The 25,718-nt window shown below is 38.3% G+C and overlaps 1 protein-coding gene across 1 annotated transcript in view; it reads left to right on the forward strand.

Moving 5' to 3' along the window:
* The window catches only part of DENND1A (DENN domain containing 1A), a 457,019-nt gene that overhangs the window by 77,689 nt on the left and 353,612 nt on the right, over nt 1-25,718 (forward strand). Inside the window, exon 4 of the mRNA XM_023532960.1 lies at nt 20,677-20,726. Coding sequence (XP_023388728.1) covers nt 20,677-20,726 — 50 coding nt within the window. The remainder of the gene's footprint in view (nt 1-20,676; nt 20,727-25,718) is intronic.

The raw sequence follows: 25,718 nt of genomic DNA on the forward strand, positions 1-25,718 counted from the left end.
TTGGAATTATTAAAAATTATAAGAGCCTAAAAAAATAATGATAGCTTTCAGCTGTTTTAACATGCTCACTGGTTAGATAGTTTGTTTTCTTTGTTTCGATCAGTGACATAGTTTTGAAATTTGGAGGACGATGCGCATGGCTAGCTGTAGCCTTATGAGGGTGTGTGCACATCGCTGCCTTATTTAGCATCTCCTCCAACTTGACTCAACACATGGTTTTCTTTTCTGCATGTAACTCAAGAACGAAAGATGAATGACAGATCTGCTTTATTTTTGATGAAGTTACCTCCAAATTCCCAGAAATTTATTTGAGAGTTGATTTACTGGTAAAGGAAATGAGGCCTGCATGTTTCTTATTTACCCTTTTATCATTCGGATTCTGATCTAACATGTTTTCTCTTCTTAGCGTTTGTTGGATTAAACCAAATTCTTTCTCCTTGGTGTGCTATTATAAAGGAATTCTTAGAAATATTTTTATTACATACAAACCTTAAATGCTGAATATGCACTTAATCTAGACAACATTTCTCGTATTAAAACATTTATGATGTGATCCATAAGGAATAGTTGAGATAATTCAAACAAACTATAGCACGTATTACTACACATGCACACGCACAAATTCCCCCCCGTTTTTCTTTTCATTCGCCTTAACTACCAGTGCTTGTTTTTACATTTGTGTGTTTCCCATGTACCAGCACACTTGATCAGAGACGCTTGCTGCTGCTAGATGTTTTATTCTGTGTGTTCTTTGTACCTTACAGTAAAAGAATCTGTCACAAATTATTGTGGCTCACTGCTTTAGAAACTGAGAAAAAAGGGAGGTTAGATTGACATCTGTGACTGAATAATGATGACCAGCCTTTTGGCTCTCCTTGAGCCACAAAGCTAGCACTGCCTTTAGAGTGGAAAAAGAAGTAAGAAGAAAGGGGAGGGATAAAAGAGAGTTACAAATCTGTGGTCCCGGAGATGTATTACTGTTGGGCCAGTTGTCTGCGTGGTATGATAATCCATTTTGATCTTCTCTGTCTTAATTGTCTGCTAAAGACAAATGGGCAGTAAAAGTTCATCAGTTTCATCTTTTTGCTTCTCGTTTTAAAGCAGAATAAATGATCCATCACTACAGAAGTAGCCTTTCTTTCTGACACGGAAGTAATGCAGACCCAACACGTTTTATTAAAATGTTTTCCCCTCATTATTTCAGTCCTCTCGGCTCTGATAGATCTTACTGTTTCATAAAAAATGTAATCTGAAATGTAAATAAGGGTCTTGATACAGAAGGAAGAAGTAATGAGCAGTCTGTGCCACATTTTAGGGCTCTTGATTGTAATTACTGACAAAGTGATTTCTCTGTGCCCCATTTTTTTTCTTCCTTAAGTTGTCTGAGACACCCTCAGACCGCAGTGACATCTATGGTTTAAAACCATTAAATCACTGTAGCACTCAATATTTCATTTAAAATCTGGTAAGCCGGCCGTCTTTAAACCTGAAAGTACGGGCTTTGTTAATTTCAGAAAGACACACAGTGCTTTTATTTTTTAAAAAAGGAAAACAACAGGAAAGACAGAAAGCAAGGTCTTTTCAGAGTTCACATTATTTATTCATCTGCTTTTGTTTAATGCTCAACGAGTTTAAATACTAAAACGCCAACATTGATAGAATCCTGACTTGAAAAGGATCCTGCATTTAAAAAAAACTTTCCTTATGAAATTAAAAAATTCTTATCTCTCATAAGCTTAATACTATGAAATCTAATTTTTTTTTTTTTTTTAGGGTTAAGATTACTAAAGTACAGATGCAGTTTTTGAGTTACTTGGATTTTGGTAGTTTAAACCAGATTCTTTTCAATCTCTTATTATAACCTTAGATAATGTGGCTCTTAATACAGCCTGTCCAATAGAAAATTTTTTTCTCAAGCAGAGTCACAATAATAATGTAATTCTTTCATTTCTAGAAATGGTTTCTCAAAGATATCAACATGTCAATCTAGCATTAAAAAGAAAACAAAACACGAATATCTTTCCCTGCCCGGAAATAGGCTTTTAGTTAATTAAGTGGATTTATAATTATTCTGTTATGCTTACTGTATTCATTCATAATTATGGAAATAATTGGTAAAACTTTACTCATTGTGATTAGTGCAGTTTTAATGAATACTAATTGAATTAAGGGAGAAAAGGATAGCTAAATTAACATGTTAGCAAACTTTGGTCACCACTCCCATCAAAATCCCATCTTTGGCTTCAAAACATTATATGATTTTTCAGATCAAAAAAAACGAGTCTTTAGTAATTATACTGTGTAGCATGGGATAATTTGGGATAAAGCTATAGTAACCTATCTGAGAGAAGACTTCCGTAAATAGCCTTGTAATGTGTCAAATATATCAGGCATCACACATACCGTTTTAAAACGTATTAGTTATAATACGATTACTTGTTATACTAAAACATGTAGAATTAATCATTTGTTCCCACAGTTGCACTTTTTATAGCCTGTTTGTTCTAACAGTGGCGAGTAGAGTTTAGTGTGCTGGAAGTTGCTTCTCCAGTGTACTCATCTATGTTTTGGTGAAATACAGCGAGTGTCTTAGAGCTCTTTAAACGGAGGTCTGAGCACACTTACCCTCCCCGCCCCCCCATATATGTAGATGGCTGTTTAGAGTTGCAGGTAATTTTTCTTTCCACTGGCACTGAAACAGAGGTTATAATGAAACCAACAATCTTTATGCATTTATAGAAACTATAAAAATTTAATGGAAATCTTTATATAGAAATGAACTGTGTTTCTTGTACAGGCTCTATAAGCAAGGTAGAAACATGGTACATTGGGAAAAATAAAAAGGTACCCTTTCTTTTATGGTTTTATATGGTCTATGTGATTTTAAAATTTCACTATAGGCAGTTAAGCAAATTATAAAAACATACATCACCTATATACTAAAAAGGAACAAAAATATGTTGCATAACTTAGGCTAATTGTGATGGAAATTGGCATTTCTGAGTTGCATGTAATTGCTTAAATATGGAGTTTTCATCTGTTCATGCTTCAGGTATGCTTCAAAGAAAACATTTCTTAAGCTCACAGATACTCACAGTATATCCTGTGTGAATGGATTGGAAGATTCTGATTAGAAAGACAACAGAGATGATATTTACTGAAGACTTGCTTCTTGTTTGTTGGTGATTGCCTCACTTTTGGGGGGAGCTCCTATGTATGAAAACTTCCATGTTATTTTCTTCCAAATCTTGATGAGCCAGAGACTAAACATTTCTATTCAAAACTTGTTCACGCCCCGATTCATTGAAAGAATCCTATCTAATAAGAAAATTACAGATATAATCCACAGCAACTAATTTTTTTGTTACTATGAAAGAAAGTCTCCTTGTACCAACATTGATGTGCATGTATAATATTTATACAAAATGTAAAATAAAATTTGATTTTTCCCATTATTATTAGGCAGAGAAACATAAGCAGCAGAGCACCTAGTCTGTATAAAATGTGACATTGATTCCACAGAGATGCTGCCAGTCATTTTATAGTGACTTGTCTAAGCCGTAGAGTCTTTAAGTTGGAATTGAGAGTTGGAGTTTGTGGTCCACTGGCCTTGCGTTCATCAAGCTCACAAAGAATGGAAGCAGACTTGGGTGTATCCCATTTCTCTTGGAAACTTTTGAGCTTTCTTTTGTTCCTCCATTCTTCTCCAAAGTGGATGCTGTCATGCTTCCAGCCTACTCATATAGTCTGTTCAGATTTGATCCACTTTAATGGTGAGGTCAAGTTTGGTCCTGGAAACTTTTTATGACACCATATACCAAGGAACAGAATTTGTCAGTTCATTTGAATCTCATCCAAAGGATTTACTTATATAAGGGTCAAATGGATCACACTTTAAAATGGCTCCACAATCTGGCCTTAACAAGACTAACTTTTAAGTGGCTGCATCTGCTGATATTTCCCCTCTCATGTCTGTTTTTGGTGGCAGAAACTGTCTGAGAGAGTAGATTTGATTTCGTGCATTAACTGATTGAGAGATTGGTAAGTGTAGTGTTTGGAGAATGTGAGGCAGACACTATACCAGGTAAAGAGGAGGAGAGAAGAAGTAGAGTCCATCTTTCCCAGAAGGATCTTGTGTCTAGTAGGCTACAAGGGCAGTGCATGTCCATGGTGTTTTGATGATTTGTGGAACAGTGGCATGGCCTGAAATTGGGGATGTCTCTGAAAACTAGGACCTTTGGGTAGTGATGCCACCATGTGAATCACGTTTGTGCAGTTTCCTGTTCTTCGTGTTATGAAGCCATAGAAGTTAGTAAAGTTAACAAGAACGGTTCTGAGAAACCCAAGTGGAAGTCTCGGAGCTGCCCTTAAAGATTATCTTTTGGGTTTGTTCTAGATATGTGCTCTTCTTAGAGTCACTGTTGATGCACGGATTTTTTGACCTGTTGCTCAAAAAGGTCAGTTTCCATATTTCTTACTAACTTGGCAGTCTGGAATTATAGGTGGAAACATAATTTTCTCATCCACAAATACAAACTCTCAATCTCTTCAGACCCTGAAACCTGGGAGGTGATTGTTTAGCATAATAGCAACATAGCACCCTGCTGAATCAGCTTTCTTCAGTAGTGAGTCATTCTCCATGATTGTTACCAAATGTAGCTATTTTGATGGACCACATTACAGATTTCGAAAAGATTCATTGATAGATTACAGATGTATAAATGCATCTCAGATTAAACATCTGCTTCTTTGTATATGTTTAAAAGTGTCCTGTTCCCGATGATTGGCATGTTTAAATGTTTTTCAAATTATAGGCTCATGGATGGGTAAAAAAATAATCCTAAAAAATAATCTATTTTATGTTGCTTCTTATTTCCTGCTTGCTGTTACAGGTCAAATTTATTAACTTGCACAAATGTCAGGTTGCTACTTTTTAAACTGCTAAAACAAACAATCAAACTGAAAAAAAAAAACAACAACAAAACCCAATGTATATATAAGAGGTGCTAGTTGTCATATCTATACCTTTAGCCCCCCACCTCCATTTCCAGAAAAGGGTGAATTTAAGAATGAGATGAGGTTGGACTAGCTTCTTAATCAAACTATTTCAAAGCCTTAAACATTTAGCCAAACTCAATTGAAAAATTGATACATTTTCTGATTTAAGGCTCTTCTTTTAAGTTGAAGATTTCTTCCTAATTTGGTTACTCCCTAGCTGTTACAGTTGTATGGATGGAACTCATTAAAAAGACAGATTCTTTGTGAGCTATTCTTTCTGAAAGTACACCAAGCTAAGCTATACAGCTATGTCGCGCTACTACTGACTTGAATCTGACTCCAGGAAATGGTAATCACGCAGTCCTTACTTACACTTTCTTATTAGAAGTGTTCTCCTGGTTTCGTTCTGGCTCCATAAAAGCCCCACTAAATTTTAGACATCTGTAAACACTACTGAATGGTGGTGTTTCTGGTGAGTTACCCAGTGATAATAACTACGTAGTCTGCGGCTGTCTCTGAGACCTGTAGACTGAGTCTTAACTTCAGCCTCACGTAATCGGTCTCCGTTGCTCGCTGGGACGTACCTACAGGTCTGCAGTCATTGAGTCCTGTTCATTTCATTATCCCTCTGAAATCGTTCCATAGCCTGTCCTGTTCTACTGTTTCCCTCTGCATTCACACTCTCAGCTTCTCCTGTGGGCTCTTCCTAATGGCCTACAACTCAATGACCTTTTAATAACTATCCTTCATAAGATGGCCAGAGATACCTTTCTAAAACCTAAATCAAATCATGTCATCAACCATTTCTCTTTAGTCAAAATTCTTGATGGTTCCCTGGTGCCTTGGAGATCTACCCCAGATTTCTTCACTTGGATTTAAGGCCCATCATAGCCTGACCTTGACCCAACCTTGACCCAACCTGCAGCCTGGTTTCCTACCATTTCCCTTTACAGCCAGACTGTAGAACACCTCACCATTTCCCAGCATGGGTTGCTCTTTCCCACCTCTGTATTTTTGCTCATGTTGTTTTGTTTTTATAATTCAAATGCCTTCCTTAACACCCCGTCCCCACACCGCCCCCCCCCGCCCCATCCCCCAGTTGCTTTAGTTCAGTTCGGCATGAAATGCCCTGCTTGTATCACTTTCTCGTGCAACTAGCCCTGACCAAATTAGTCATTCTGTCCTCAGCATTTGGAACCTTGACTCCTTATGTTGTATTGCTTGTCTGTCAGTCTGCGAACTCTTCTGGTATATGAATGACTGTAGTCAGTGTTAAAGTCTCTTAGCAGCCTGGATAAATTAGGGGCCAGTGAATAATCGTGAATATGAAGTGTGCAATATACAGACATGATTGCTTTAAAGGAGGTCAGATTCCTGAAAGGAGAACGCAGAGGCACGATAGCGGTGATTGGGAGCGTGGACGTTGGCGTCAGCCTGCTTGGGTTTGAATCCCAGCCCTGTCATTTACTGGGGTTTACCCCTTTGGGATTTCATTTCCTCACTTATAAACTAGAGATAATAAAGACCACATAGGACTGTTGTGAAGGTTAAGTGATTTGAAATGTGCAGAGTGCTCAGATAATACTTGGCATCTAATAATAACTGATAATTATATAATGCCTAATAATTTTAGGGGTAGATTTAAGGGAGCAGGGTAACCTGGTTTTGGTGTTTATGTTTTGTCAGGTGTTAGGGTTGTGTGTGATAACCTTTACCTCTAGAATTTCAGACTGGTAATAGGAAGAATTCTAGACAACCTTTCTTTTCTAAGCCTACACTTCTCTAGAGCAAAATTTAGAGGTCATAAAGGTGAGAGAGAGTACTTTGTTGAGTAAAGATGAAGAGAGAATCAGAAACAGTTCATGAATATTTGTGTTTAAAAGGTACCAAAAGTATAGAAACTCTTTAAATGGTGATGAAAGGGGGAGCGGGGTCTCAAATAACTAATTATTTTTAATTTGTTTTGTTTTAATTGTGAAATCTGTATGTTCAAAACCTCTGAAATTTAGTAAGAGGTCCTGCTATCCTTATAAATTAGCCCTTTTGGTTGCATGTAGTACTTTGTATTATGTTAGCTTTCATTTTAAAAATACTTACATGCAGTAGAGTTAAGATTCCTCTGGCTACCATAATTTGAAACTGTCTAACTTTGGTCAGTTTCAGATTTCAAATGTGATATAAAACAAGCCCAGACTGTGGACTAGTGTGTGTGTGTGTGCGTATGCGCGCGCGCGTGTGTGTGTGTGTGTGTGTGCCTAGAATAGGTGGGGGTTGATGGTTAGAAATTAAAAGGTATTTATAAAAGAATTAGGATTGTCTTTTGAAGAAAATTGAGCTTATCAAAGATCATTTACTTATATGTCAGTCTTGTAAAGCATGTAATATGATATTGTTCTACATTGCTCTTTTCCCTAGAATATTCTTATCTAACCTGCTTGTCTAGTAACTATTAACTCATCTCTCAAAAGTCAGTCTTACATCCCCTGGGTAGACCTGACAGTACCTTCCTTTTTCTTTGACCATACTTCTGCCAGAAAACCTGAAACACTTTGTTGCACGTACATGTTTACGTATCCTCTTCCTCCCCAGACAGGAAGTTGGAGATTCTTCCTGCTTCGTGTCCACATCTCTAGGACATGGTGCTGGACCTGGATGTTAAGAGGCCAAATATTTGGTATATAATAATAAACGACAGAATAATAGTCGCACTGTGATCTTTGGGCTCATAATTTGAACGAGATAGGACAAACCCAAACATACATTTATTAAATCCCATCTTACCTAGCAGAGGCTTAACCAGAAGCATTTAAGATTCTTGTATTTGCATGTATTTCAAACGTGATGCTTCTTTAATAACATCTTGTTTTATAAGTTTGAACTATAAATTGTTGAGAACATTATTTTTGTTATCAGAGAACTCTTCCAACCTGACAGATACTTATAACTTCTGGAGATCTAAACCCCTGGTAAATTGAGAAGTATTTCTGAATTTTTAAAATGTATCTGTTATAATAATCATTTAATGGCAGCTAAAGCAGTTTTCATTATTCAAGCCTTGCTTATTTCTGAACAAATATCATCCCCCCTACAAATTTTAAGTGCTTCTTCTTCGTCTTCGTTGTCATCTTCTTTGTCTTGTCTTCTTTGTCTTCTTCATCGTCGTCTTTTTTCTTTTTTTGTATGTTTGAATCAAAGAAGAATAGAAAGCAAGTATCCCCATGTTCTACGAGACTTATCTTTGAGCATAGGCTTTACTTTTCCACCCTCGTTTTTTTTTTTTTTCCATCTGTAAATCAAGGAAGTAATACTAATTTTGTGCAGTTGGGAGGAGAAGTGGTCGTGATGTGTACACAATAGCTGAGTTAGTGAAGATGCACATTTTTGTCATAGGAAAATGAAGCAAAGGGAAGATTTTACTGCTTCCCTGTAATTGACGGTCTGGTATTGCATTAAGTCCGTAATATGGGTAAAGAGCCTGGAGTCAAGTGATAAAAACTAACTCTTCTAACACCACTCCCCAGTGTCCCATCACAAGGCAGATGGAACAGTTATGTTTTAAACACCCTCTAGACAAGCCAGGGTTTTTCAGCTCTCTCTAAGACTCTGATGATAGCATCCAATCCAGGACACTTCTGAGAGTGAAAGTGGGCACCATGATTACACAGAGATGATGAGCAAACCAGAATGTGCTCGGCAGCTGGCATATAGGCTTGCCCTCACCTGAGGCCCTTGGATGCAACACAAAATTTTCATTCCGCTGGAAAGCGAGGTGGGAGAGAGGCTTCTTTAAATTATATACATAATTCTTATGTTACTAAGCATAAATGATAAACATTTGGCGGAAATAACTAATATTACATTTGTACAAACTTACTAGTTTTCTCTCTTCATTTTCTATATCAAGAATAAATATTGATTATCTGATAAAAAGTCTCCTTTGCCCCATGTGATCTCACCGCTCCCTATTGGGATTAAAGAAGAAGACATGTAGACTATGAGCGCAGTGCACGGCAACAGTAGGTGCTTAATTAATGCTGTTTTTTCTCCTCTTTTAAATCTCCAGACTATTCTTTTAGCACCATCATTCACTGGACGTTTCCTCTGTGCTAGGTGCTCTACGAGACACTGGTGGTGGATATATGATCCCCACCTTTCTTAACTCAGTCTAGTAGGGAAGACGGACCTATAAAATATATTTCATTGAGTCTAAGATGTGCATTTTTTCATATTTTAAAAGTCTCTCAAAATGGGATGCATCTTACGGTTGATGGTATATCATTCCATTTGCAGAATTTTTTTTCCCCTAGTGGTACTGAAAATTAATAGTCTTATAATCAGTGGCTTCTTTAGGTGCAGTGCTATGCAGCAGATTACTGCAATAAAAAGTCATGCTTTCTCTGTATGCAGGAAAATGGACTTTGGGAGCTCAGAAGAAGTACCAGCTTCTGAAGGGAGATTTAAGCTGGTCCTATTCAAATTCATTACAGCCCCTTTGTTGTTCTCTTTAGCCCCAACCCCTCTCCCTGCTGCCAGGGTTGTTATTAAGGCTCTGTGTGAGGTTCTTCTTCCTTCTCCGAGGCCTGACCTGCACCCAGTTGTGTGTCTTTTCCCTCCTGTGGAAATTAGGGTCCTGAGATTATGGTCACTCTGGACGACAGGATTGGCAATGGGAGCTCACTGAGGATAGTATCTGAGTCCTCATAGAGTCTGGAAGGCTTGAAGATAGATGGTGGGGTTAAAAAGTGACATACAAGCAAGGCGTAAAAGATTCAAACCCTCCTAGTGACTCCTGATACACTGAAATAAAGTCCAGACTGTTTAACATGCCCTACAGGGCCTCCCATGACTTGGCTCCTGCCAACCTGTCCGACCTCATCCTCTGCCACTCACCTCCTCTGCTGCAACATGCCAGGCCTTTTTTAGTTCTTTAAATGTGCCAAGGGAGCTCGTTCAATGGGCCTTGCTTACGCTCTTACTTTTTATTGTTGGTCGTTCTTTCACTATCCCTCTTCCAGTCTGGTGGATGCCTGCTCATTCCTAAAGTCTCAGCTCAGAATGTCACCTCCTGCGATATCCTTCTATCTAAATTCAGGAATTTAGATGACCCTTCCATCTAAACTCAGGCACCTGTCCTTTTGTCTTAAAGCACTTTGTTCTTTTCTTTCACAGCTTCTGTCGAAATTCAAATTATGCGTTAGTGTACGCATTTTCATAGCATCCGTCTTTCCAAGTAGATTGCAGGCTTCATGCAGACAGGACCTCTAGCATATTGTCTGGTTCTAAATACGTTATCTTGCTTAGGGAAATACATTTGTTTTGTTTTCTAAGCTGACTGAAATATGCTTGGTTTCAGGGGCTCCCTTGACCTTGTTCTGTGTTTATTAACACTTGGGAAAGGTTTTAAGGAATCGGAAGCTTTTCCTCAAGTTATTTTGAAATTCAAGAACCATAGCAAATACTCAAATCTAAGTCACACATCTGTCTCCCAGCAGGTATTAGTGGTGGTCTGAGATTCTTTCTCATTCTGGTGGGGGAGAGGGATTAGCAAGTAGCATTGTACCAGGAGCTAGTTGATGCATCTGGACTTTTGACGCGTTGACCTTGAAGTACCTATGGGACATGAGGCAGAAGTGTCCAAAAGACCGTTGGAAGTAGAGGTCTGGCGCTAGATGTTCTTCAGGAGTGATGGTTTGAAGTTGAGCCATTTACATAGTGATGACAATTGAAATTAAAGTGTAAGTAGGCTACTGATAGGAGAGGCTGCAGAGAGAGAAGAAGGAAGATTAAAGTCCTGGGAAACACATTCAAGGGAAAGTAGTTGAAATGGGGCAAAAGTGAGTGGGTGAGAGGCGGGAAGAGGCCCTTCTATGTTCTACATCCCACAGAATGTTGGGCACGTAATGTGCGTTTGAGTGGTGAGTAAAGCACCAGAAAAGGCCTTCTTCTCTTTTAATATTGTTTTAAAAAATATTATAAACAAAATAACTCTCACATTGAAGAGCTCTCAAGAATCCAGAGAGCACAAGTCCATTTATCTGTCAAGAAACCCCCTGGACTTTACTCATAGTAGTGAACTATTAATGTAAGAAGGATTGTTTCTCTGAAGAGTCTAGGCCACAAAACAGTTGCAAATTCCGAGTGGTGCAAATATGTTTTATTTTTAATTCTCTGTATTCTTTTTTGTGTTTTAAATAACAAAAAATTTTTTTTTAAAGAGAGCACATCTGTATGCTGTAGACATTTGGCCTTTCGTCAGTAATTGTGTGTGTGTTGCTGGGTTATCAGAGAACCAGCGTGGCTGGCATCGGCATTATACCTTTCGGGAATTTCTAAATTTCTAAATTTGAGTTTTAGGGTGTTGGCAAGCTTGTTGGAGTCACATTGTGTGACCGTGCTCCTTGATGCTCTAGATCAGGGGTCGGCAGAGTACAGCCAACTGGCCAGATGCAGCCCAGGACTGGTTTTTGTGCGACTGTGGAGCCAGGGTGATTTTTACCTTTTTGAAGAGTTGTAAAAACAAAGCAAAGCAAAAAACAAAACAAAACAAAAAAATGCAGAAGAATCTGTGATAGAGATCCTAAGTGGGCCACAAAGCCTAAAGTATTTACTGTCTGGCCCTTTAGAGAAAAAGTTTTCTGACTACTTCTTTAGTTTGTGAGTTGTACATGGAATGAACCAAAACTTTCATAGGAAAACCTCAAATTGATGACAGCAGTTCCAGACCGTCTTGCATGTGTCTTCAGCATTCCTTTTAAATAGTGACTTAGCTGTCGAATTATGAGAACACATTTTCGTTGGTGATATGTGAACTTGATTGATTAAACACTGCCTTGTGTGACTTGACAGTGTGGTCAGGGGGCAGAAGTCCTTCTGGCCTGTCTGGTATCTCATGGAACAGTTCTGGAGAATGTTAAAACCTGTTCCAGGACCATCGCTGTGTTTGGCTTATCCCAGGCAGCTTCGGGTAAACCCTGGCATCTACTTGTTGGAGCAAGATCTATAAAATACAATAAAACATGGATGTGGAATTGAATCATCTTCTCGGCTTTCGTTTTGCTGGCCCTCTGAAGAGACCTTTTTTTAGTTGCAAAAGAGTAAAATCCTTGAGTATTAGATTTTAGAAAGCTATTTGAATTGTATAACTTTTAAATTTCAGTAGTGTTTCGTATCACCTGCCTTCTGCCTTTGTAATGAGGTGTCATCGGTCTGTTCTGAGTATGAATTTCCACAGTTCTTGATCCTGATGTCATTCTTTCAGAATCTCCAAGTTGTGCGAAATAAAAGTTGGATTTGAAACAGTGCTGTAATTGGAGATGACTATTTAGTGAGGCCCTGTCTAATCAATTGCTAAATAATTCTCTCTCAAAAGCAGATTGGGTATTTACATTTTGATTTTCATATTCTGCTCACAGTGTTTGTTGATGGTGTCTGACATCCCCTGCCACTGGATAAATAAAGCCTATTATTTCCCTTTCAACGTTTTAAGCGATTACTCTCATACAAGAGCTAAGAAGCAGAAGGTTAGGTATATTATCAAACTACAATCCTGTCTATCCAAAGAAGCTGGGAACCTTGATTAATATGCCTTGTTAACTGATGATTTCAGTTCCATACTGGTAGTGCTAGAATAATTTGTATAAACCAAGCAGTACAGATTCCTTATTTTAGCACTAAGACTTACAAAGGCTTCTTTTAGCAGCCTTTAATTTTGTACTTATGTATGTGACATAGCCTGTGGCTGTGATAGCTACAGTGAATCTCCAGTTGTTTGGGGATGAAAGGAGGAGGCAGCTGGAAACTCGGTAGCTACATCTAGCTGTCTACCTAGAGAAGGCCTTGATTTCAAGTTTATCTAAACAAGCTCGACTAATCCCAACTATCTAGGGGGATCCACTGTCAAAACAAGCAGCGTGGCCCTGAGGCAAACACAGCTATACAGAAATGAAGGCTGGGGCTTCCAATACTCCGATGACTGCATACTGGAGGCTTTTTTTCCTCCTGAAAGAGGGTAAGAGAGGTAGAATTTGCATAATGCCTTTTCATTGGAAACTTTTGGAAAGCTGACAGACCTCCAGCTTATAGATCTGTAGCCACAATACAGAGTCTATAGGAGAATCCTTGAATGACCTAACCATATTGAAAGAAAATATAAAAGCGTCCAAGTATAGCCAAGTGAGAGAGGAAAAGAGGCTGATGCATTGTCTAACATCTGCTGTACTTCTCGTTAGTTTTGTTCTTTGCTATTCTGTGTGGACTTTGGAGAAGCCTAAGACAGCCTAACATGAATCCTATAATCTTCCTTCTGAATATTTATGTAGCGTGCCAGCTTCTAAGCTGTCCTTTGCGTTTTCCTACTTCCCCCTCATTTTCATGCTCTCAAATGAGGCCAACATTTCAAAAGCTAAATAAATGTTTGTGAATGTTTATAAAAGATTTGCATAAATTTGTCCTTGTCTGACAAAGATCACTTTTTTCTTATGCCAGTTCTGAAAAAAAAATTTTTTTAAGGTTTTGGTGCTTGTCTTGACAACAAAGTCCTGCATCCCAGAACAATGATTGCTGATTAAGTGGGTATGCAATTGTGACTGAATAGGCTTTCAAGATACTGGGTAAAAAGACCTATCATCTGAAGGCTGAATTATAGAATTTAGAAAATGTTATCAGAAGTACACAGTTAAACCTATTTTTTGGTACCGTATCATTAGATAAGACAAAGAGTTCTTACAAGTCAAAAGAAAAATATAACCACCCATGGTTTAAAAAATTCTCCTGTATGAATTTTAATAATTAGAATGTTTCAGTAACTCAGAATATCTCTTTTCTTTCCTATGGTTGAACATATTTTAAAATAAATTTTTATACCTTTAGGCACCTTTTGGAAACCCAAGCTCTACCAGTTGTATGTATTAATATGGTTACTGGGGTGGTGATCAGAGGGAATATACCAGGCAGTTCTTTAAGACATCTGAATGCACAATCATACCTTGAGAAAATAAAAACTACATGAAATATGTGTTAGGGCTTAATTATAGGAGACACACACACACACGCACACACACGCACACGCACACGCACACGCACATGCACACACAGCCCAGACACTCTTGCTGCCGATGTGTTTGCTGAATGCATTTATCTTTTAAAATTAGAATGGATTTGGTGGGGCGGCAGGGGATGTTGTGGGTAGAGGTGCTAATTTAGTTCAGAGATATTCGAAGATTGGCAGGAGAGAGAGGTAACAGCCAGTTCTGTTAGTCCTTTGGTTGTATTGGTTTAGAGGTTTAAGTTGTCATTAAGGCACAAACTAGAGCCACTTCTCTGACACAGTTTTTATCACATCTGCTAGGCTTGTGTCCCAGGAGGAGACGTGGAGAGCAGTGAATTCAGCATGGGCCCATTATCGACTGCTTTTTCGTGTGTTGTAAAGGAGTGAGACCTCAGGGAGGCTTGGAGCCTCCTCCCGTGTAATGTCCAAGTCAGATTTGAAGGACTGGTGGCAGGAAAGCTTTGGCCTTGGGGTGTGAATTCTAAGAAATAGAGGCACAATTAAGTTTAAAAAATTCAAGGACTTTGAGCTTGATAATGAAAGATTTTTTTCTAGACTAATGTGAGCAGAAAAGTTGCCCATCTGTGCACATTTTTGTGTGCATTTAAAATATTTAAAAGCTGACAGCTTTTAATATGCTTACAAAATACTATTTCTATCAGTGCTCTTTTTTTTTTCCGCCCCTCCTAATACCATCTTCCTGAGGGCAAGTTGCTTCTTCAATGAAACCATGTTTGCAGTTTTACTGTTGGGACCCTGTTCCTTTGGTATGTGCTGACTTGTATGTTCCCCTCGCTTCCCCCCAACTTCTCTTCCTTTTAGATATATCGATAACATAAATGTGCAGATAACAGGATTTAAAGTGTTTAAGGAGAGGAACAAGGCAGAATATTTTAGAGTAATAATGTCAAGTCCAAGGAATTCTATTACTGATGCCATCTAATGCTGATTTTAAGAGATTCCAACCAAATTATTTGTTCGTTTGAAAATATTTAAAACAAGTGTCAAGAAGTTTATTGGTGTTTAACATTGACTAATAAATACAGCTCTCATTTTCAACCTCTTTGCTATAAGGTTTAAAGTTAATAAAATGAAGCCTTAGAATAGAGGATTTTATATAGTGTTTAATTTGGGAACAACTTGGTTTTAGTAATTTTTTGAAGAAAGGAAGGGATACAAAAGATAAAGTAGCTTTGTTAAATTAAAAATTTTTAAATAAGTTCCATTATTTTTACTTTGGACTTCAAAGGGCATGAAGATTTATACTTAAAAGTAGTTCTAGAGGTGCCTCTTCTGCTTTGTAAACATTCTACCTATATGCTTAATGTACTTGATAATTTAGATTTAAAGTTTATATGATACATTATAGAATATGGATTTCTATATTTCATTGTAATTTTATCTTTGAATTACAACATTGTGCATATTAGGTATTATATAAATTAGCATAATTATAACATATACACTATTCAAAATTAAAGTTTATGAAAGCGAACTGGGAATAAATATTGAAATATACCAAAGAAAGGAAGCAGACTCTGTAACATTAGAGCAGCGTTGTTAGAAATTTGACCCAGCTTTTATGTTTGGGTGTTGAAAGTCCTTTTCTGTAAAATCCCTTATTCAAAGCTTTTCTCACTGGGAGAAAAAAAAAAAAGTTTGGTCATAACTTTACTATAGGTCTTGGATTTAATTTGACATTTACAGGGAAGGAGAAAAATTATATTTCCTGTTTTCACATATAGGAATTTTCTGATCAACATTCTTAACCTCGGTGCTAATTAAGCATCTAAGACCTTAGCATTCGCTTTTACCCTCTCTTAATCACAAGCACGAAAACCCTCTGGTAGCTTTCATTTGGAGTTCCAGGTTTTAACTGGAAATGGCTTAAAGTCGAAATTTTGTTAGCTTTTTGTATGTTTGAATTTTGTGTGTGTTCTGTTTTTAACTTTCAACTTGAGTTTTAAGATCATCAATCAAAGGCTTTTCTTTCAAGTCAGTTGCACTGATCTCAATTGCAGGACTTCGAGGGTCAGCATTTCCCTCGTGCTATTAAAAAAAAATGTTTAAGCACAGAAACGGAGTATTTTAGGAATCTGAGCTCCACTGATCTTTTCATCACGCATCTACATTTTGAAATGAACAAATAAATTAGGTGTAGGAAACTCAGGAAATGTTCTCCTCCCGTCTGCCCGCCTCTCCCTCCTTCACTCTCTTTTTGGACAAAGGTAAATTATTGACTGCTGTACTAGCTTTCAGTAAGCTACAAAGAGGCTGATTGTAGCTTTACATATTTCAAAATATATTTATTTATTCACGCTATCTCTTTCCTTTATTTAAATGTTTTCCTGCACGTATTTTCTTTTTCCTTTTGAACTGCTGAGAACGTGCCTCATCTCCCAACATTCTGTAACCCCAGCGGGCATTATAATCAGCCTGCGCTTTTGTCTTTCACATGGCATTCATTTGTGGGGTGTATATGCCTGTGTCATTTCTTTTCCACGGCCAGATATAACTAATTTTTGTTCACGGATTTCAGTGAAGCAATGAAAACAAAGTATTTGACATCCGAACTGATATCAGGCCGTTGGAGGATCTCTTATACCCTCCCCACCCTGCACCCCAAATTCAGGTGAATTGGTTTGGCCTTCTCATTATTGATAATCCCAGTTCACTACCTTGAATTTGGTCTTCGAAGTTTTGCCTACAGATAGGATTCTATGATGAATAATATTATAAATGTTTAAAGCTTTACCAGGTTTTTAAGAGAATGGCTCAGTTTCAGCATAACAATCTACTTTCTCCAGATTGGAGAAAATTCCCTTGATGGGCCTTTTGACTGGATGAGAATTCAAATAGGGTGAAATGAATCCAAAAAAGATGGTGCTGAATCTTGAGTTCATTTTGATTTTCATTTGCAAGTGAATCCAGTGCTAAGTGCGTTGATTTCATATTTTGGTTCGGTCTGAGGCTTAGTATCTCCTTGTGGGCAGAGCTTTGTAGATGTTGCACTGTGCAATCTGCTGTTTAATATATGTATAACCGAAAGGTTTGTGTGACTGCCTGTCATCTACACTCCCCTGCCCCCTCTGCTCCTACTTCTTCCCACATGAAGTATTGTATATTTTGTTAGGAGGAAAGCCCTTTTGGAAATTGCCTATTTCATAAATTGTCTGGTGACACAAAGGGGTTGAATGCTGTATTCTTGTCTCATTTATTTTGAAAACTTTGCTACTGAACTCACCTTAATCAATGAGCTCAGTGTTGTCTCCAATAAGTTATGTGTTGGATGTATTGATTGGGAGGGATTTTAGAAAACCCGTCTGGGGTTTATAATGTCAGCAGTGTTTTGATTATGAAAAGAGTTGGAACCTGGGGACATGGAACCAGGTGGCGAATGTCCTAAAGCCAGTGGTGACATGGTGGACTGGTTCCCCCCTGGGACCTAGTTCATGCCCTGCACTTTAACTGTGGTGACTAGCTACTATAGATTCACTCTTTTGCTCATTAAAATGTTAAAAAATCAAACTGTACATAAAAAGGTTTGTGAAAATATAAACTTGGGAATTGATCTGGAGAGCTGGCACAGTCTTCCCTACCCCCTGCCTTAGCAATGAGGTCATTTACATTTCATCAGCTGTACTGCATCTCTAAGATCCGATTTATGTGGCAGTAGTTGAGGTTGTGCTGAGGCTGGTCGTCTGAAAGAGCTTGTGTAGGCAAGAGAAGGGGGTGGGGTGGGGAGAAAACAGGAAAATTACCATCTGCAAAGAAAGTTCCATAGCCAAAGACACAGGTTCTAGAGAGAAAGACCGGTTAGTAACTGGTGAATGACTTGTTTTCCTATAAAGTTAATGCTGAAAGATACTCTGCTATAAATCTGATGCTTAAAATGTGTTTAAATCAGGGTTTTAATGCCCCTTCTCTTGGTGAGTGGTACTTTTCATATTCAAGTAATTGTGTTTTCCTTTGGATGTTTATATATAGGGAAAACAGTATTAAGAACATTTATTTCAGCAGTTTTTATTTACAAGAAACATTGCTTGTTTTCCCTCCGTCTTCCTGTCCTCCCTTTCCTACACTAAGAAGTAGATTTTTCAGTTTTGATTGAGATAAGGTGTGAACATGCCTAACAGAGTAGAATGCTCATTTTTGTTTTCTCCTCTGACAGCACACCACCGTCTTGTTTGACTTAAATTGGAATATCAAGCTCTTGTAATATCACAAACATGAAGAAACATATTGTAATGTACAAACATGTGCCTGCATTTGCCTATGTTCCCTTCCTTTCTCTTCTCCCCCTGCCCCATTGCTTAATTAGACTTATCACTGCTTTCTTGGGTAAAAAGGAAAGCTCTTGGGAGGTGGGCTAAACTCAGTCTGCACTGGGTATTTTGATATTTGTCCTAATATTATCTGACAGACAAGTTCACGGTTGGTTATTACTCTTGACATTAGAAAGTGGTAAGTAGTTTCTCTATTGCAGTGAGTAATAAGTTGGGCATATTAGATTCCTTTGACTCTGCTGTAGAGCACAATGCTTTCTTATAGCCATGGGGGTCCTTTCTTTCAAAAATCTTGAGGCCTTTTAGCAGCTCGACTCCAGCATAGAGTAGAGAAGCAATTCTGCACCTGTAACTTTTGGGGGGTAAAGGATAACTGTCTTTGTAGCTGATCTTGGCAAAGAGTGAGCATTGGTACTGAGTTTTAAAGGATACTCGGTACATATTCTGAAGTCAAAGAGATGCTTTGTGGTATTTGAAACTTGAAGTGAAAGGAAATATGTAAGGAAAATTTTTTTTTTGCATATAAATCTTAAGAATTTTGTGTACGTGGATTATACAAATTATAAAATTATATTTTACAATTGAAACTGCAGATATTAGAATGAATGTTTAAATATGACCTCTTTCCCAATATTTGCCTGATAATAACATTATGCACTGAGAAATTGCTCTTGTTTTTCTGCTTCTCTGTTAGCTATTGCAATTTATTTAAATATAATGGGTTTTAAAATAATATAGAAGGACTTTTGAATGTCACACTGTGAAATGAGCTAATGTACCAATAATGCCTCTTAGAATGTGCTGAGGTAGTCTTATCCACTCTTTTTTGTTTGTTTCCTGTTCCTTTACTATTTCACGACATGCCTTAATAGTGCTGTGATGTATATTGTACCAGTCCAAGATGATATTAAAAAATAGGACATGCTCAATTGAATTATGTAGGCGGAACATGCTCTGGCAGAGCAAGTCAATGTGCTTTCTGCTTCATTGAGTGGGTTATTAGATTGATGTGGTTTATTTCTTGAATGATAGAACCGGTTTTAAAAATAAATGAAGCGAGAAGCATCAATTCAGGTAGCATTGATAATTCATTATTATTGGTTAGAAAAGTCCTACGTTTGTAAACTGATCTTTAATTTATCACTCAGATTAAGATTTGCAGTGGGCAGGTTTGTTTTAATTTGAACCAGCTTCTCAGTGACTGAAAAATGTGTTCTTCATTTTGTCTTGAAGTTGAGATTTTAAATAGTTAAAAAGCAAATCAAATTCATGAAAGAAGTACTTTTTTTAAAATTTATAACTTTGGTCCGTGAACTTGAGCACCAACTGTGGGCTGAGTCTGCAGTTAAAGTCAAACTAGAGAAAGTTCCATGAAGGAAGTAGTAATTAATTAATTACTTGTATATGTGTTTAGATATGTATATATATGCAGTACATGTGAAACGTGTCCCCTGGGAAAAGTCACCCTCCCTCTAACTATGTATTGTGTTTCATATAGTAGTGTTTGTTCTTTTCTTAATGTAAGAAGCTTCTCTTTTATGAATAAGTCTTTCAGATGTCACTCTGCTTTTTGTTCCATTTTTGTATACTTCCCCTGAATAACACACTTGGTTTCATATACCTACATATTTGTAAATAGATATTTAAACTGGTAGTTTCTTTTGGAGTTTTATAAATTACAAGCAGGTAAGTGTGTCCAATTACGATGACGTTTAACTAAAAATAGTATGTACTTAAAATTGTTACAGTTTGATTACAAAATAAATTTCTGCCAGCAATGGCAACTTCTTTACAAAGTAAGTAAATGAAGTTTTATACTCTAAAAAATGTGGTTGACAGTGTTCAGGGACAATTATCTTCAAGTTGGCTTTCCGTTCTGTTTGTGATTTGACCTATTGATGTTGGGAAGCGTTGTCTAATCCGGGCCCCCTCTGTTCCTAGGTAACAGGCAAAACCAGTGCCAGCAACAGCGGCCCTGCCAGGCCAAACCCATGTGGCTCGGTGTTATTCACTCTGATCCATATGGTCAGGCTGGAGATGGTCCCTGGAGGGGTGTTAACACTCAGCAACCCAACCGCCTCCCTCCCTTCAGAGCTTTCCTGTGTGGCTCCTGCTGCTTGCCCATGTGTGATTCTTGATTAATTTTTCATTTTTAATGAAGTTTGATCATGTTTATTATTTCTCATGATTGACTGCCTGGTACTCCTCCCATATAATTGATAAAGCCCATATTTCTTCATCTGTCTCCTCTTTCTTTAGGGTAAAGTTGCTAGGTTGTGTGCCATGGTTAATGTTAGATTTATTGGTCCCATTAGATGTATAAATTATCTCTCTTTCTCTCCACAGGAAGTTCTACAGACTTTGACCAAGTTTTGTTTCCCCTTCTATGTGGACAGGTAGTGTCAGATTTTCAAACTTTACTACAAAAAAAAGTGTCAATAAAGCTGCTATGGAAAATAAAAACCATGCCATTCTTAACATTCTGTCTGTTTAACCATGATTTAAAACACCTATGTTCCAAGGAGAGTTGCAGTATTCTCCTTTCCTGGGGATTTTATTGACACTATCAAAAAGTTTAAAGCTTAGAGCTTTGCATTGGTTCGTTTGTGGGTTGTATTTTGCACAACATTCAATTTTTTGGTTTTGGTTATCAGACTTAAACCATGATTAAGAATGGTTGGGTTTTAATCCAGTGCTATTTAATTTTTATTTAAATACGAACACATTTGACTTTACCAAGTAATGTTATGTGACTCCATGACCTTATGAGTATTATATAGACTGTTTTTCCTAAACTTCAACTTAAAATTTGAATTTAAAAGGCACGTCGCTAAATAGTGTCTTGTATTTTGTTTAGGTGACGAAGAACGATATCTCTGAGGAAATAAGCATTTCCTGTAGATTTCTAGACTAAAAAAAAAAATACAAAATCATCTAAACATTTCCTTAGTATTTGCATTATGGTAAACTGTTTCTTGGACAATTATGAATATTAGAACGCTAAGATAATTAAAATAGTTTAAGAATCTTTTTAAAAAAAATGAGCTACTGGTTAATGGCTTATTTTTAAATGGCTTATTTTAAAAACAATTTCAGAACTTTTTTCTTACGAAACTATAATTTACTAACAACATCAATAAAAATGACAAAGCAATGACCTTAATCTTATTTCCAAGAAATGTCTATTGTGTTTTTCATTACAGTTTCAGCATTATTTTTACAACTGTTTACTTGTCCACTTGATTGCCGTTTGTTGATTTTCCCTTAATGGAAAATTGAACTATGAGACGATACAAATATTACGTCTTAAAAATTCCACTTCTAGTAATATAGAGGTTTTAGAAAAAATATTGTTGTAAGTAATAAGTGCCATAATGTGTTCCAAGAAAGTTATAAAATGTGCCCATCTTCAAGAAGGATCTATCGGGTATTTTAGTATACCCAAAGAACACAGGTCCGAGCCGTCTTGGTGGCTTAGAGTGCGTGTGGGGAGTATGCAGCTTGGATCTTTTCTGCACATTGTAGGAGCACAAACCTGAAAATGGTGAGAGATGAGAACGGGTAGCCAAAGGAGTTTTAAGGAGCGCTGAGGAGCAGCTCTGGGATGTTGCCCACCACTGATGAGCGCTGTTTCCTCTGGTTCCAGCATGTTATTTTTTAAGCCAGTCAACCATTGTAGTGTTCCCAGACTGAGGCCTTTTAAAATCCTGGTACCAGGGCCATGTTAGAAGCAGGTTGATGCTCAAAACAGAATAGCCTTAATTTTAAGAAGGTCAGTCTTTGTCATGAGAGCCCTCCTGTCTCTTCTTTATCCTCTTCCTTCTAAACATAGCCAGCAAGGTTTTGTTTGGAGACATTTAATGCAAACTTCACATTTATATGTATGAATTAGCGATGCATGAAATCTCCTCCAGTCACTTATAAAATGTATTACAAATTATGGCAAGGGCATATTTATACAAATTAATAAAGCTGAAATGTTTTTTAAATGTGGTTAGGTGTTTCACAAAGAAAAATAAGAGAATACATTTTTATGTGATTTCTTATTAGAGTGGTGATCTGTTTTGGATAGGCATTCCTTAATTGACTTTGTACACTAAGATTAGAAGAAATCAACAATGAGATGAAATCACACAATTCCCCCCCACCCCCCACCCCTTCCGCACACATACACATCTCTCTTTCTCACCACACCACCTGCCTGCCTGGGCGATTACATTCTGAGATGGGAGAAAAGCAGAGCCCTTAAATTATAGTCCTAAAATATTTTGCGTCACTAATGTCTGATGCCTTTTTTGTTGTTGTTAGAAAAATAATTTTCTTCTGATATGCTTCTCTCCAAATTACCTTCCCATTATCATGTTCCTCATATTTTTTCCAAAATGATTTAGGACAGAATTATCCCTTTATGAATATATTTTAACCCTTGCCCTCCTCACCATGTATAATGGTTCTTTCTTATGTTGATGACTTTTATTAATACAAAAAAACCCACTTTATTTTGGAGACTATGTTTTTTCTCTTTTCTTTTCCTACTTCTAACCTTGGCATACTTTAGTGCAGAAGACAGTAATAATGAAGTTTACTTACAATAAATACAGAGATTTTAATACCACTTTTTAAAAATTAGTTTTGCAATTAACACTGTCGAATGGATCTGCCCAGACTCTGAGGCCCACGAAGCCCCCCAGATATATTTATGATATTGTTTGACTTAGAAAATATGTCAGCATGGGAGATGAGTGATGCCAGGTGATTAAGTTCAAAAAAGAAAGCTTCCTAATCTTTTCAGTATCTGTGCTTTTCTACCCCGAGGAACAGTAAAACAACTTTCTGACATTTCTAGTCTATATCAAGAGTGGGATTTTCACAGTCATCATCAGATCATCCGTTAACATTGACATCTCGCTGTCTCTCGTGTTGTTTTAAGGTTTTTCTTTCTGAAACTAGGACTTATGAAAGATAATAATGCCGGTAGCTCTTCAAAAGAAAGTGCTTTCTCATGGATCATCTCACTTCATCCTCCTATCATAAGAGATGAGAACAAGTGCTGTTTATCTTCACTTGAAAAAAGGTCTAAGCTGTAGAGAAATTTTGACTTGCCCAAGGTCCTCTTAGGCTGCTAGCACAGTCTAGGTGTTCAGCTTCCAAATGAATACCTTTTTTTTTTTTTTTTAGTAGAACACCCAATGGGAAGACCAGTCGCCCAATATACAGAGAGAGAGGAAAGGAAGGAAATTAGTATTTGAGTTCTTAATCGAGTCTAGTCAACGTACTGGACATTCTCACATGAATACCTCATTTATCCCGCCCAGCCACACTAGGAGACAGAGGAAGAGCAGAGGAAGGTTCCGAATGTGTAGCCTTGTGCTGGGTGATAAGGAAATGGTATCAGACTTGGAACTCTGCCCTCCATGTGTTTCTCAGTCTAGTTCAGGAAGTTTTATGAAGACACATTAAACAGTATCTATCCAAAAGGATAGTGAAGTTAGGGAAGACCGAGATGATCATAGAAAACTCATAGCGGGGGAGACTTGTGTTGAGTCTGCAAGGACAGCAAGAAGGGGTAAGTGGAGGGAGAGCCTAACACCCCATATGCGCCGAAGAGCAAAGCAAAGGAGGAGTCACGCGTGAGCCTAGAGCTTGTTCAGCCCAAGCAGATGGAGCCTGATGGGGGAGGGCGACGTGTGCTGCGATAGCTTGGGCTCTGGCTGCAGGAGGCCTCGAAAACGTGTGGGAACAAGGCCGCAGGAGTTTTAAGTTGAAATTCTTCTGGCTCAAGCGCTCCACCTCACCGAAGGAAAACCAAGGCCTGTAGAGGCGACACGACTTGCTCATGGTCACTACCACGTAGTTACCGAGCCGGGAAAGAAGCAGATACTCCCATTCCCGGTCCAAAGTTGTTTCTGCCCTACCCTGTGCTTGAAGTTCTTCGTGGAGAGGAGTAAAGAAATGACAGAGCCAAGAGTCCTATATCCCTCTCAAAATCTTGTTACCGATGAAAGCAGTTTCTTAAAAATATTTTTTGTGTGCGATTCCCTGTTGCGCTTCCAGTTGCTTGCACTGCACAGCCGGCAAGCTGCTTCACTTAGGCCAAGCGCTCAGGAGACTCATTGGATCATGGAAAAGCTGTTCTTCCGTGTTTGTGTCCGCCCTCTCTCAGAACCCGGAATGCTAGCTACCATGCACTTGCCCTACAAATTATACTGGCACACACAAATGACACGAGCGTGAAATGAAGTGGCGTGGTCTTCTCAGGGGCAGAGGCACCGTTTCACGATTTAGGGTGTAACCACAGACGCAACGTGGTTCAAATGCTATTGACAATTTTACTTTGTATCTGTTACGTGCTGGGCATTGTGTGTGCGGTGTTCTCTTCCTGCACTGAAAGCTACACATTTGCAAGGTTCCCAGTTATCATCATGCCACATATGAGGACACAGAGACTCTGACAGGTCCAGTAACTCACCCACGGTCCCACTAGTCGAAGGTGCAGAGCTGCTTCTGGGGTGCACATTGGTCTGAGTTCTAATCCCAGCCTGCTTTTTCTACCACGTCATAGATCCGTCCCATGACAAATAAAGTAACCGAACAGACTTTTCAAATTTATTTGAAGAGCAATATGTGTTTATCGTACAAAAGGAGAAAATACGGAAAACCGAAGAAAACGAAGCCCACGCAGTGCAGCTAAGGCACACGACTGTGCATTAGCGTCTGTCTGCCCAGCTCTCTCCTGTCGTTCCCATCTACGCGTTTGTCCCGCTCTGCTTTTCAAAGGAATCCGTTGGGTCTGCTTTTGCCCCTTGTTTTTCATCCTGGGCTTAGGCCCTGGGTTTCGTCCCATTGGTCAAGCTGAGCCCCGTGAACATTCTATACAGCATTTGGTAACAAGGAAGCAGTTGGGCTTTAGTGGATGGAGCGCTGGGGGTGGCGGCCAGGCGACTGAGCTTTTCGTTTTGGCTCTGTCATTGACTTGCTCCATGCGGTGAGGCAGGTGACATCTCTCCTGAGGGCCTCACTTTCTTCGTGGATGAAATGAGGGAATTGGGTTAGATCTCTGCTCTTCCTTCCGGTTTGAATACTTTCTGATTCTCCAGTTAAGATTTGTTGCTACCTCGTCAGGCTCATGTAGATGAGGGAGTGGAGAGGTCTCTGTTCTTTCTTAGAACTATCTGGTGTGTTTCTCAAGCAAGACTGGTGTTGCCCTGTATCTGGCAGTATGTGACCTTCTCTTAGTCTCCAGACATTTCGGGTCAGTGTCATTCTTGCCACTTGGGTCTCTGAGCAGGGAATGTAAGAAACGTGAGCTTAGGCAGAGAAAGGGTGTGTTTACGGAAAGAAGTTTTAAGGCTTCTGTAACTAAATGCTGGGAGACGTGATAGCTTGGT

The sequence above is a fragment of the Pteropus vampyrus genome, unplaced genomic scaffold (genome assembly GCF_000151845.1).
Source record: "Pteropus vampyrus isolate Shadow unplaced genomic scaffold, Pvam_2.0 Scaffold95, whole genome shotgun sequence".
Lineage (NCBI taxonomy): Eukaryota > Metazoa > Chordata > Mammalia > Chiroptera > Pteropodidae > Pteropus > Pteropus vampyrus.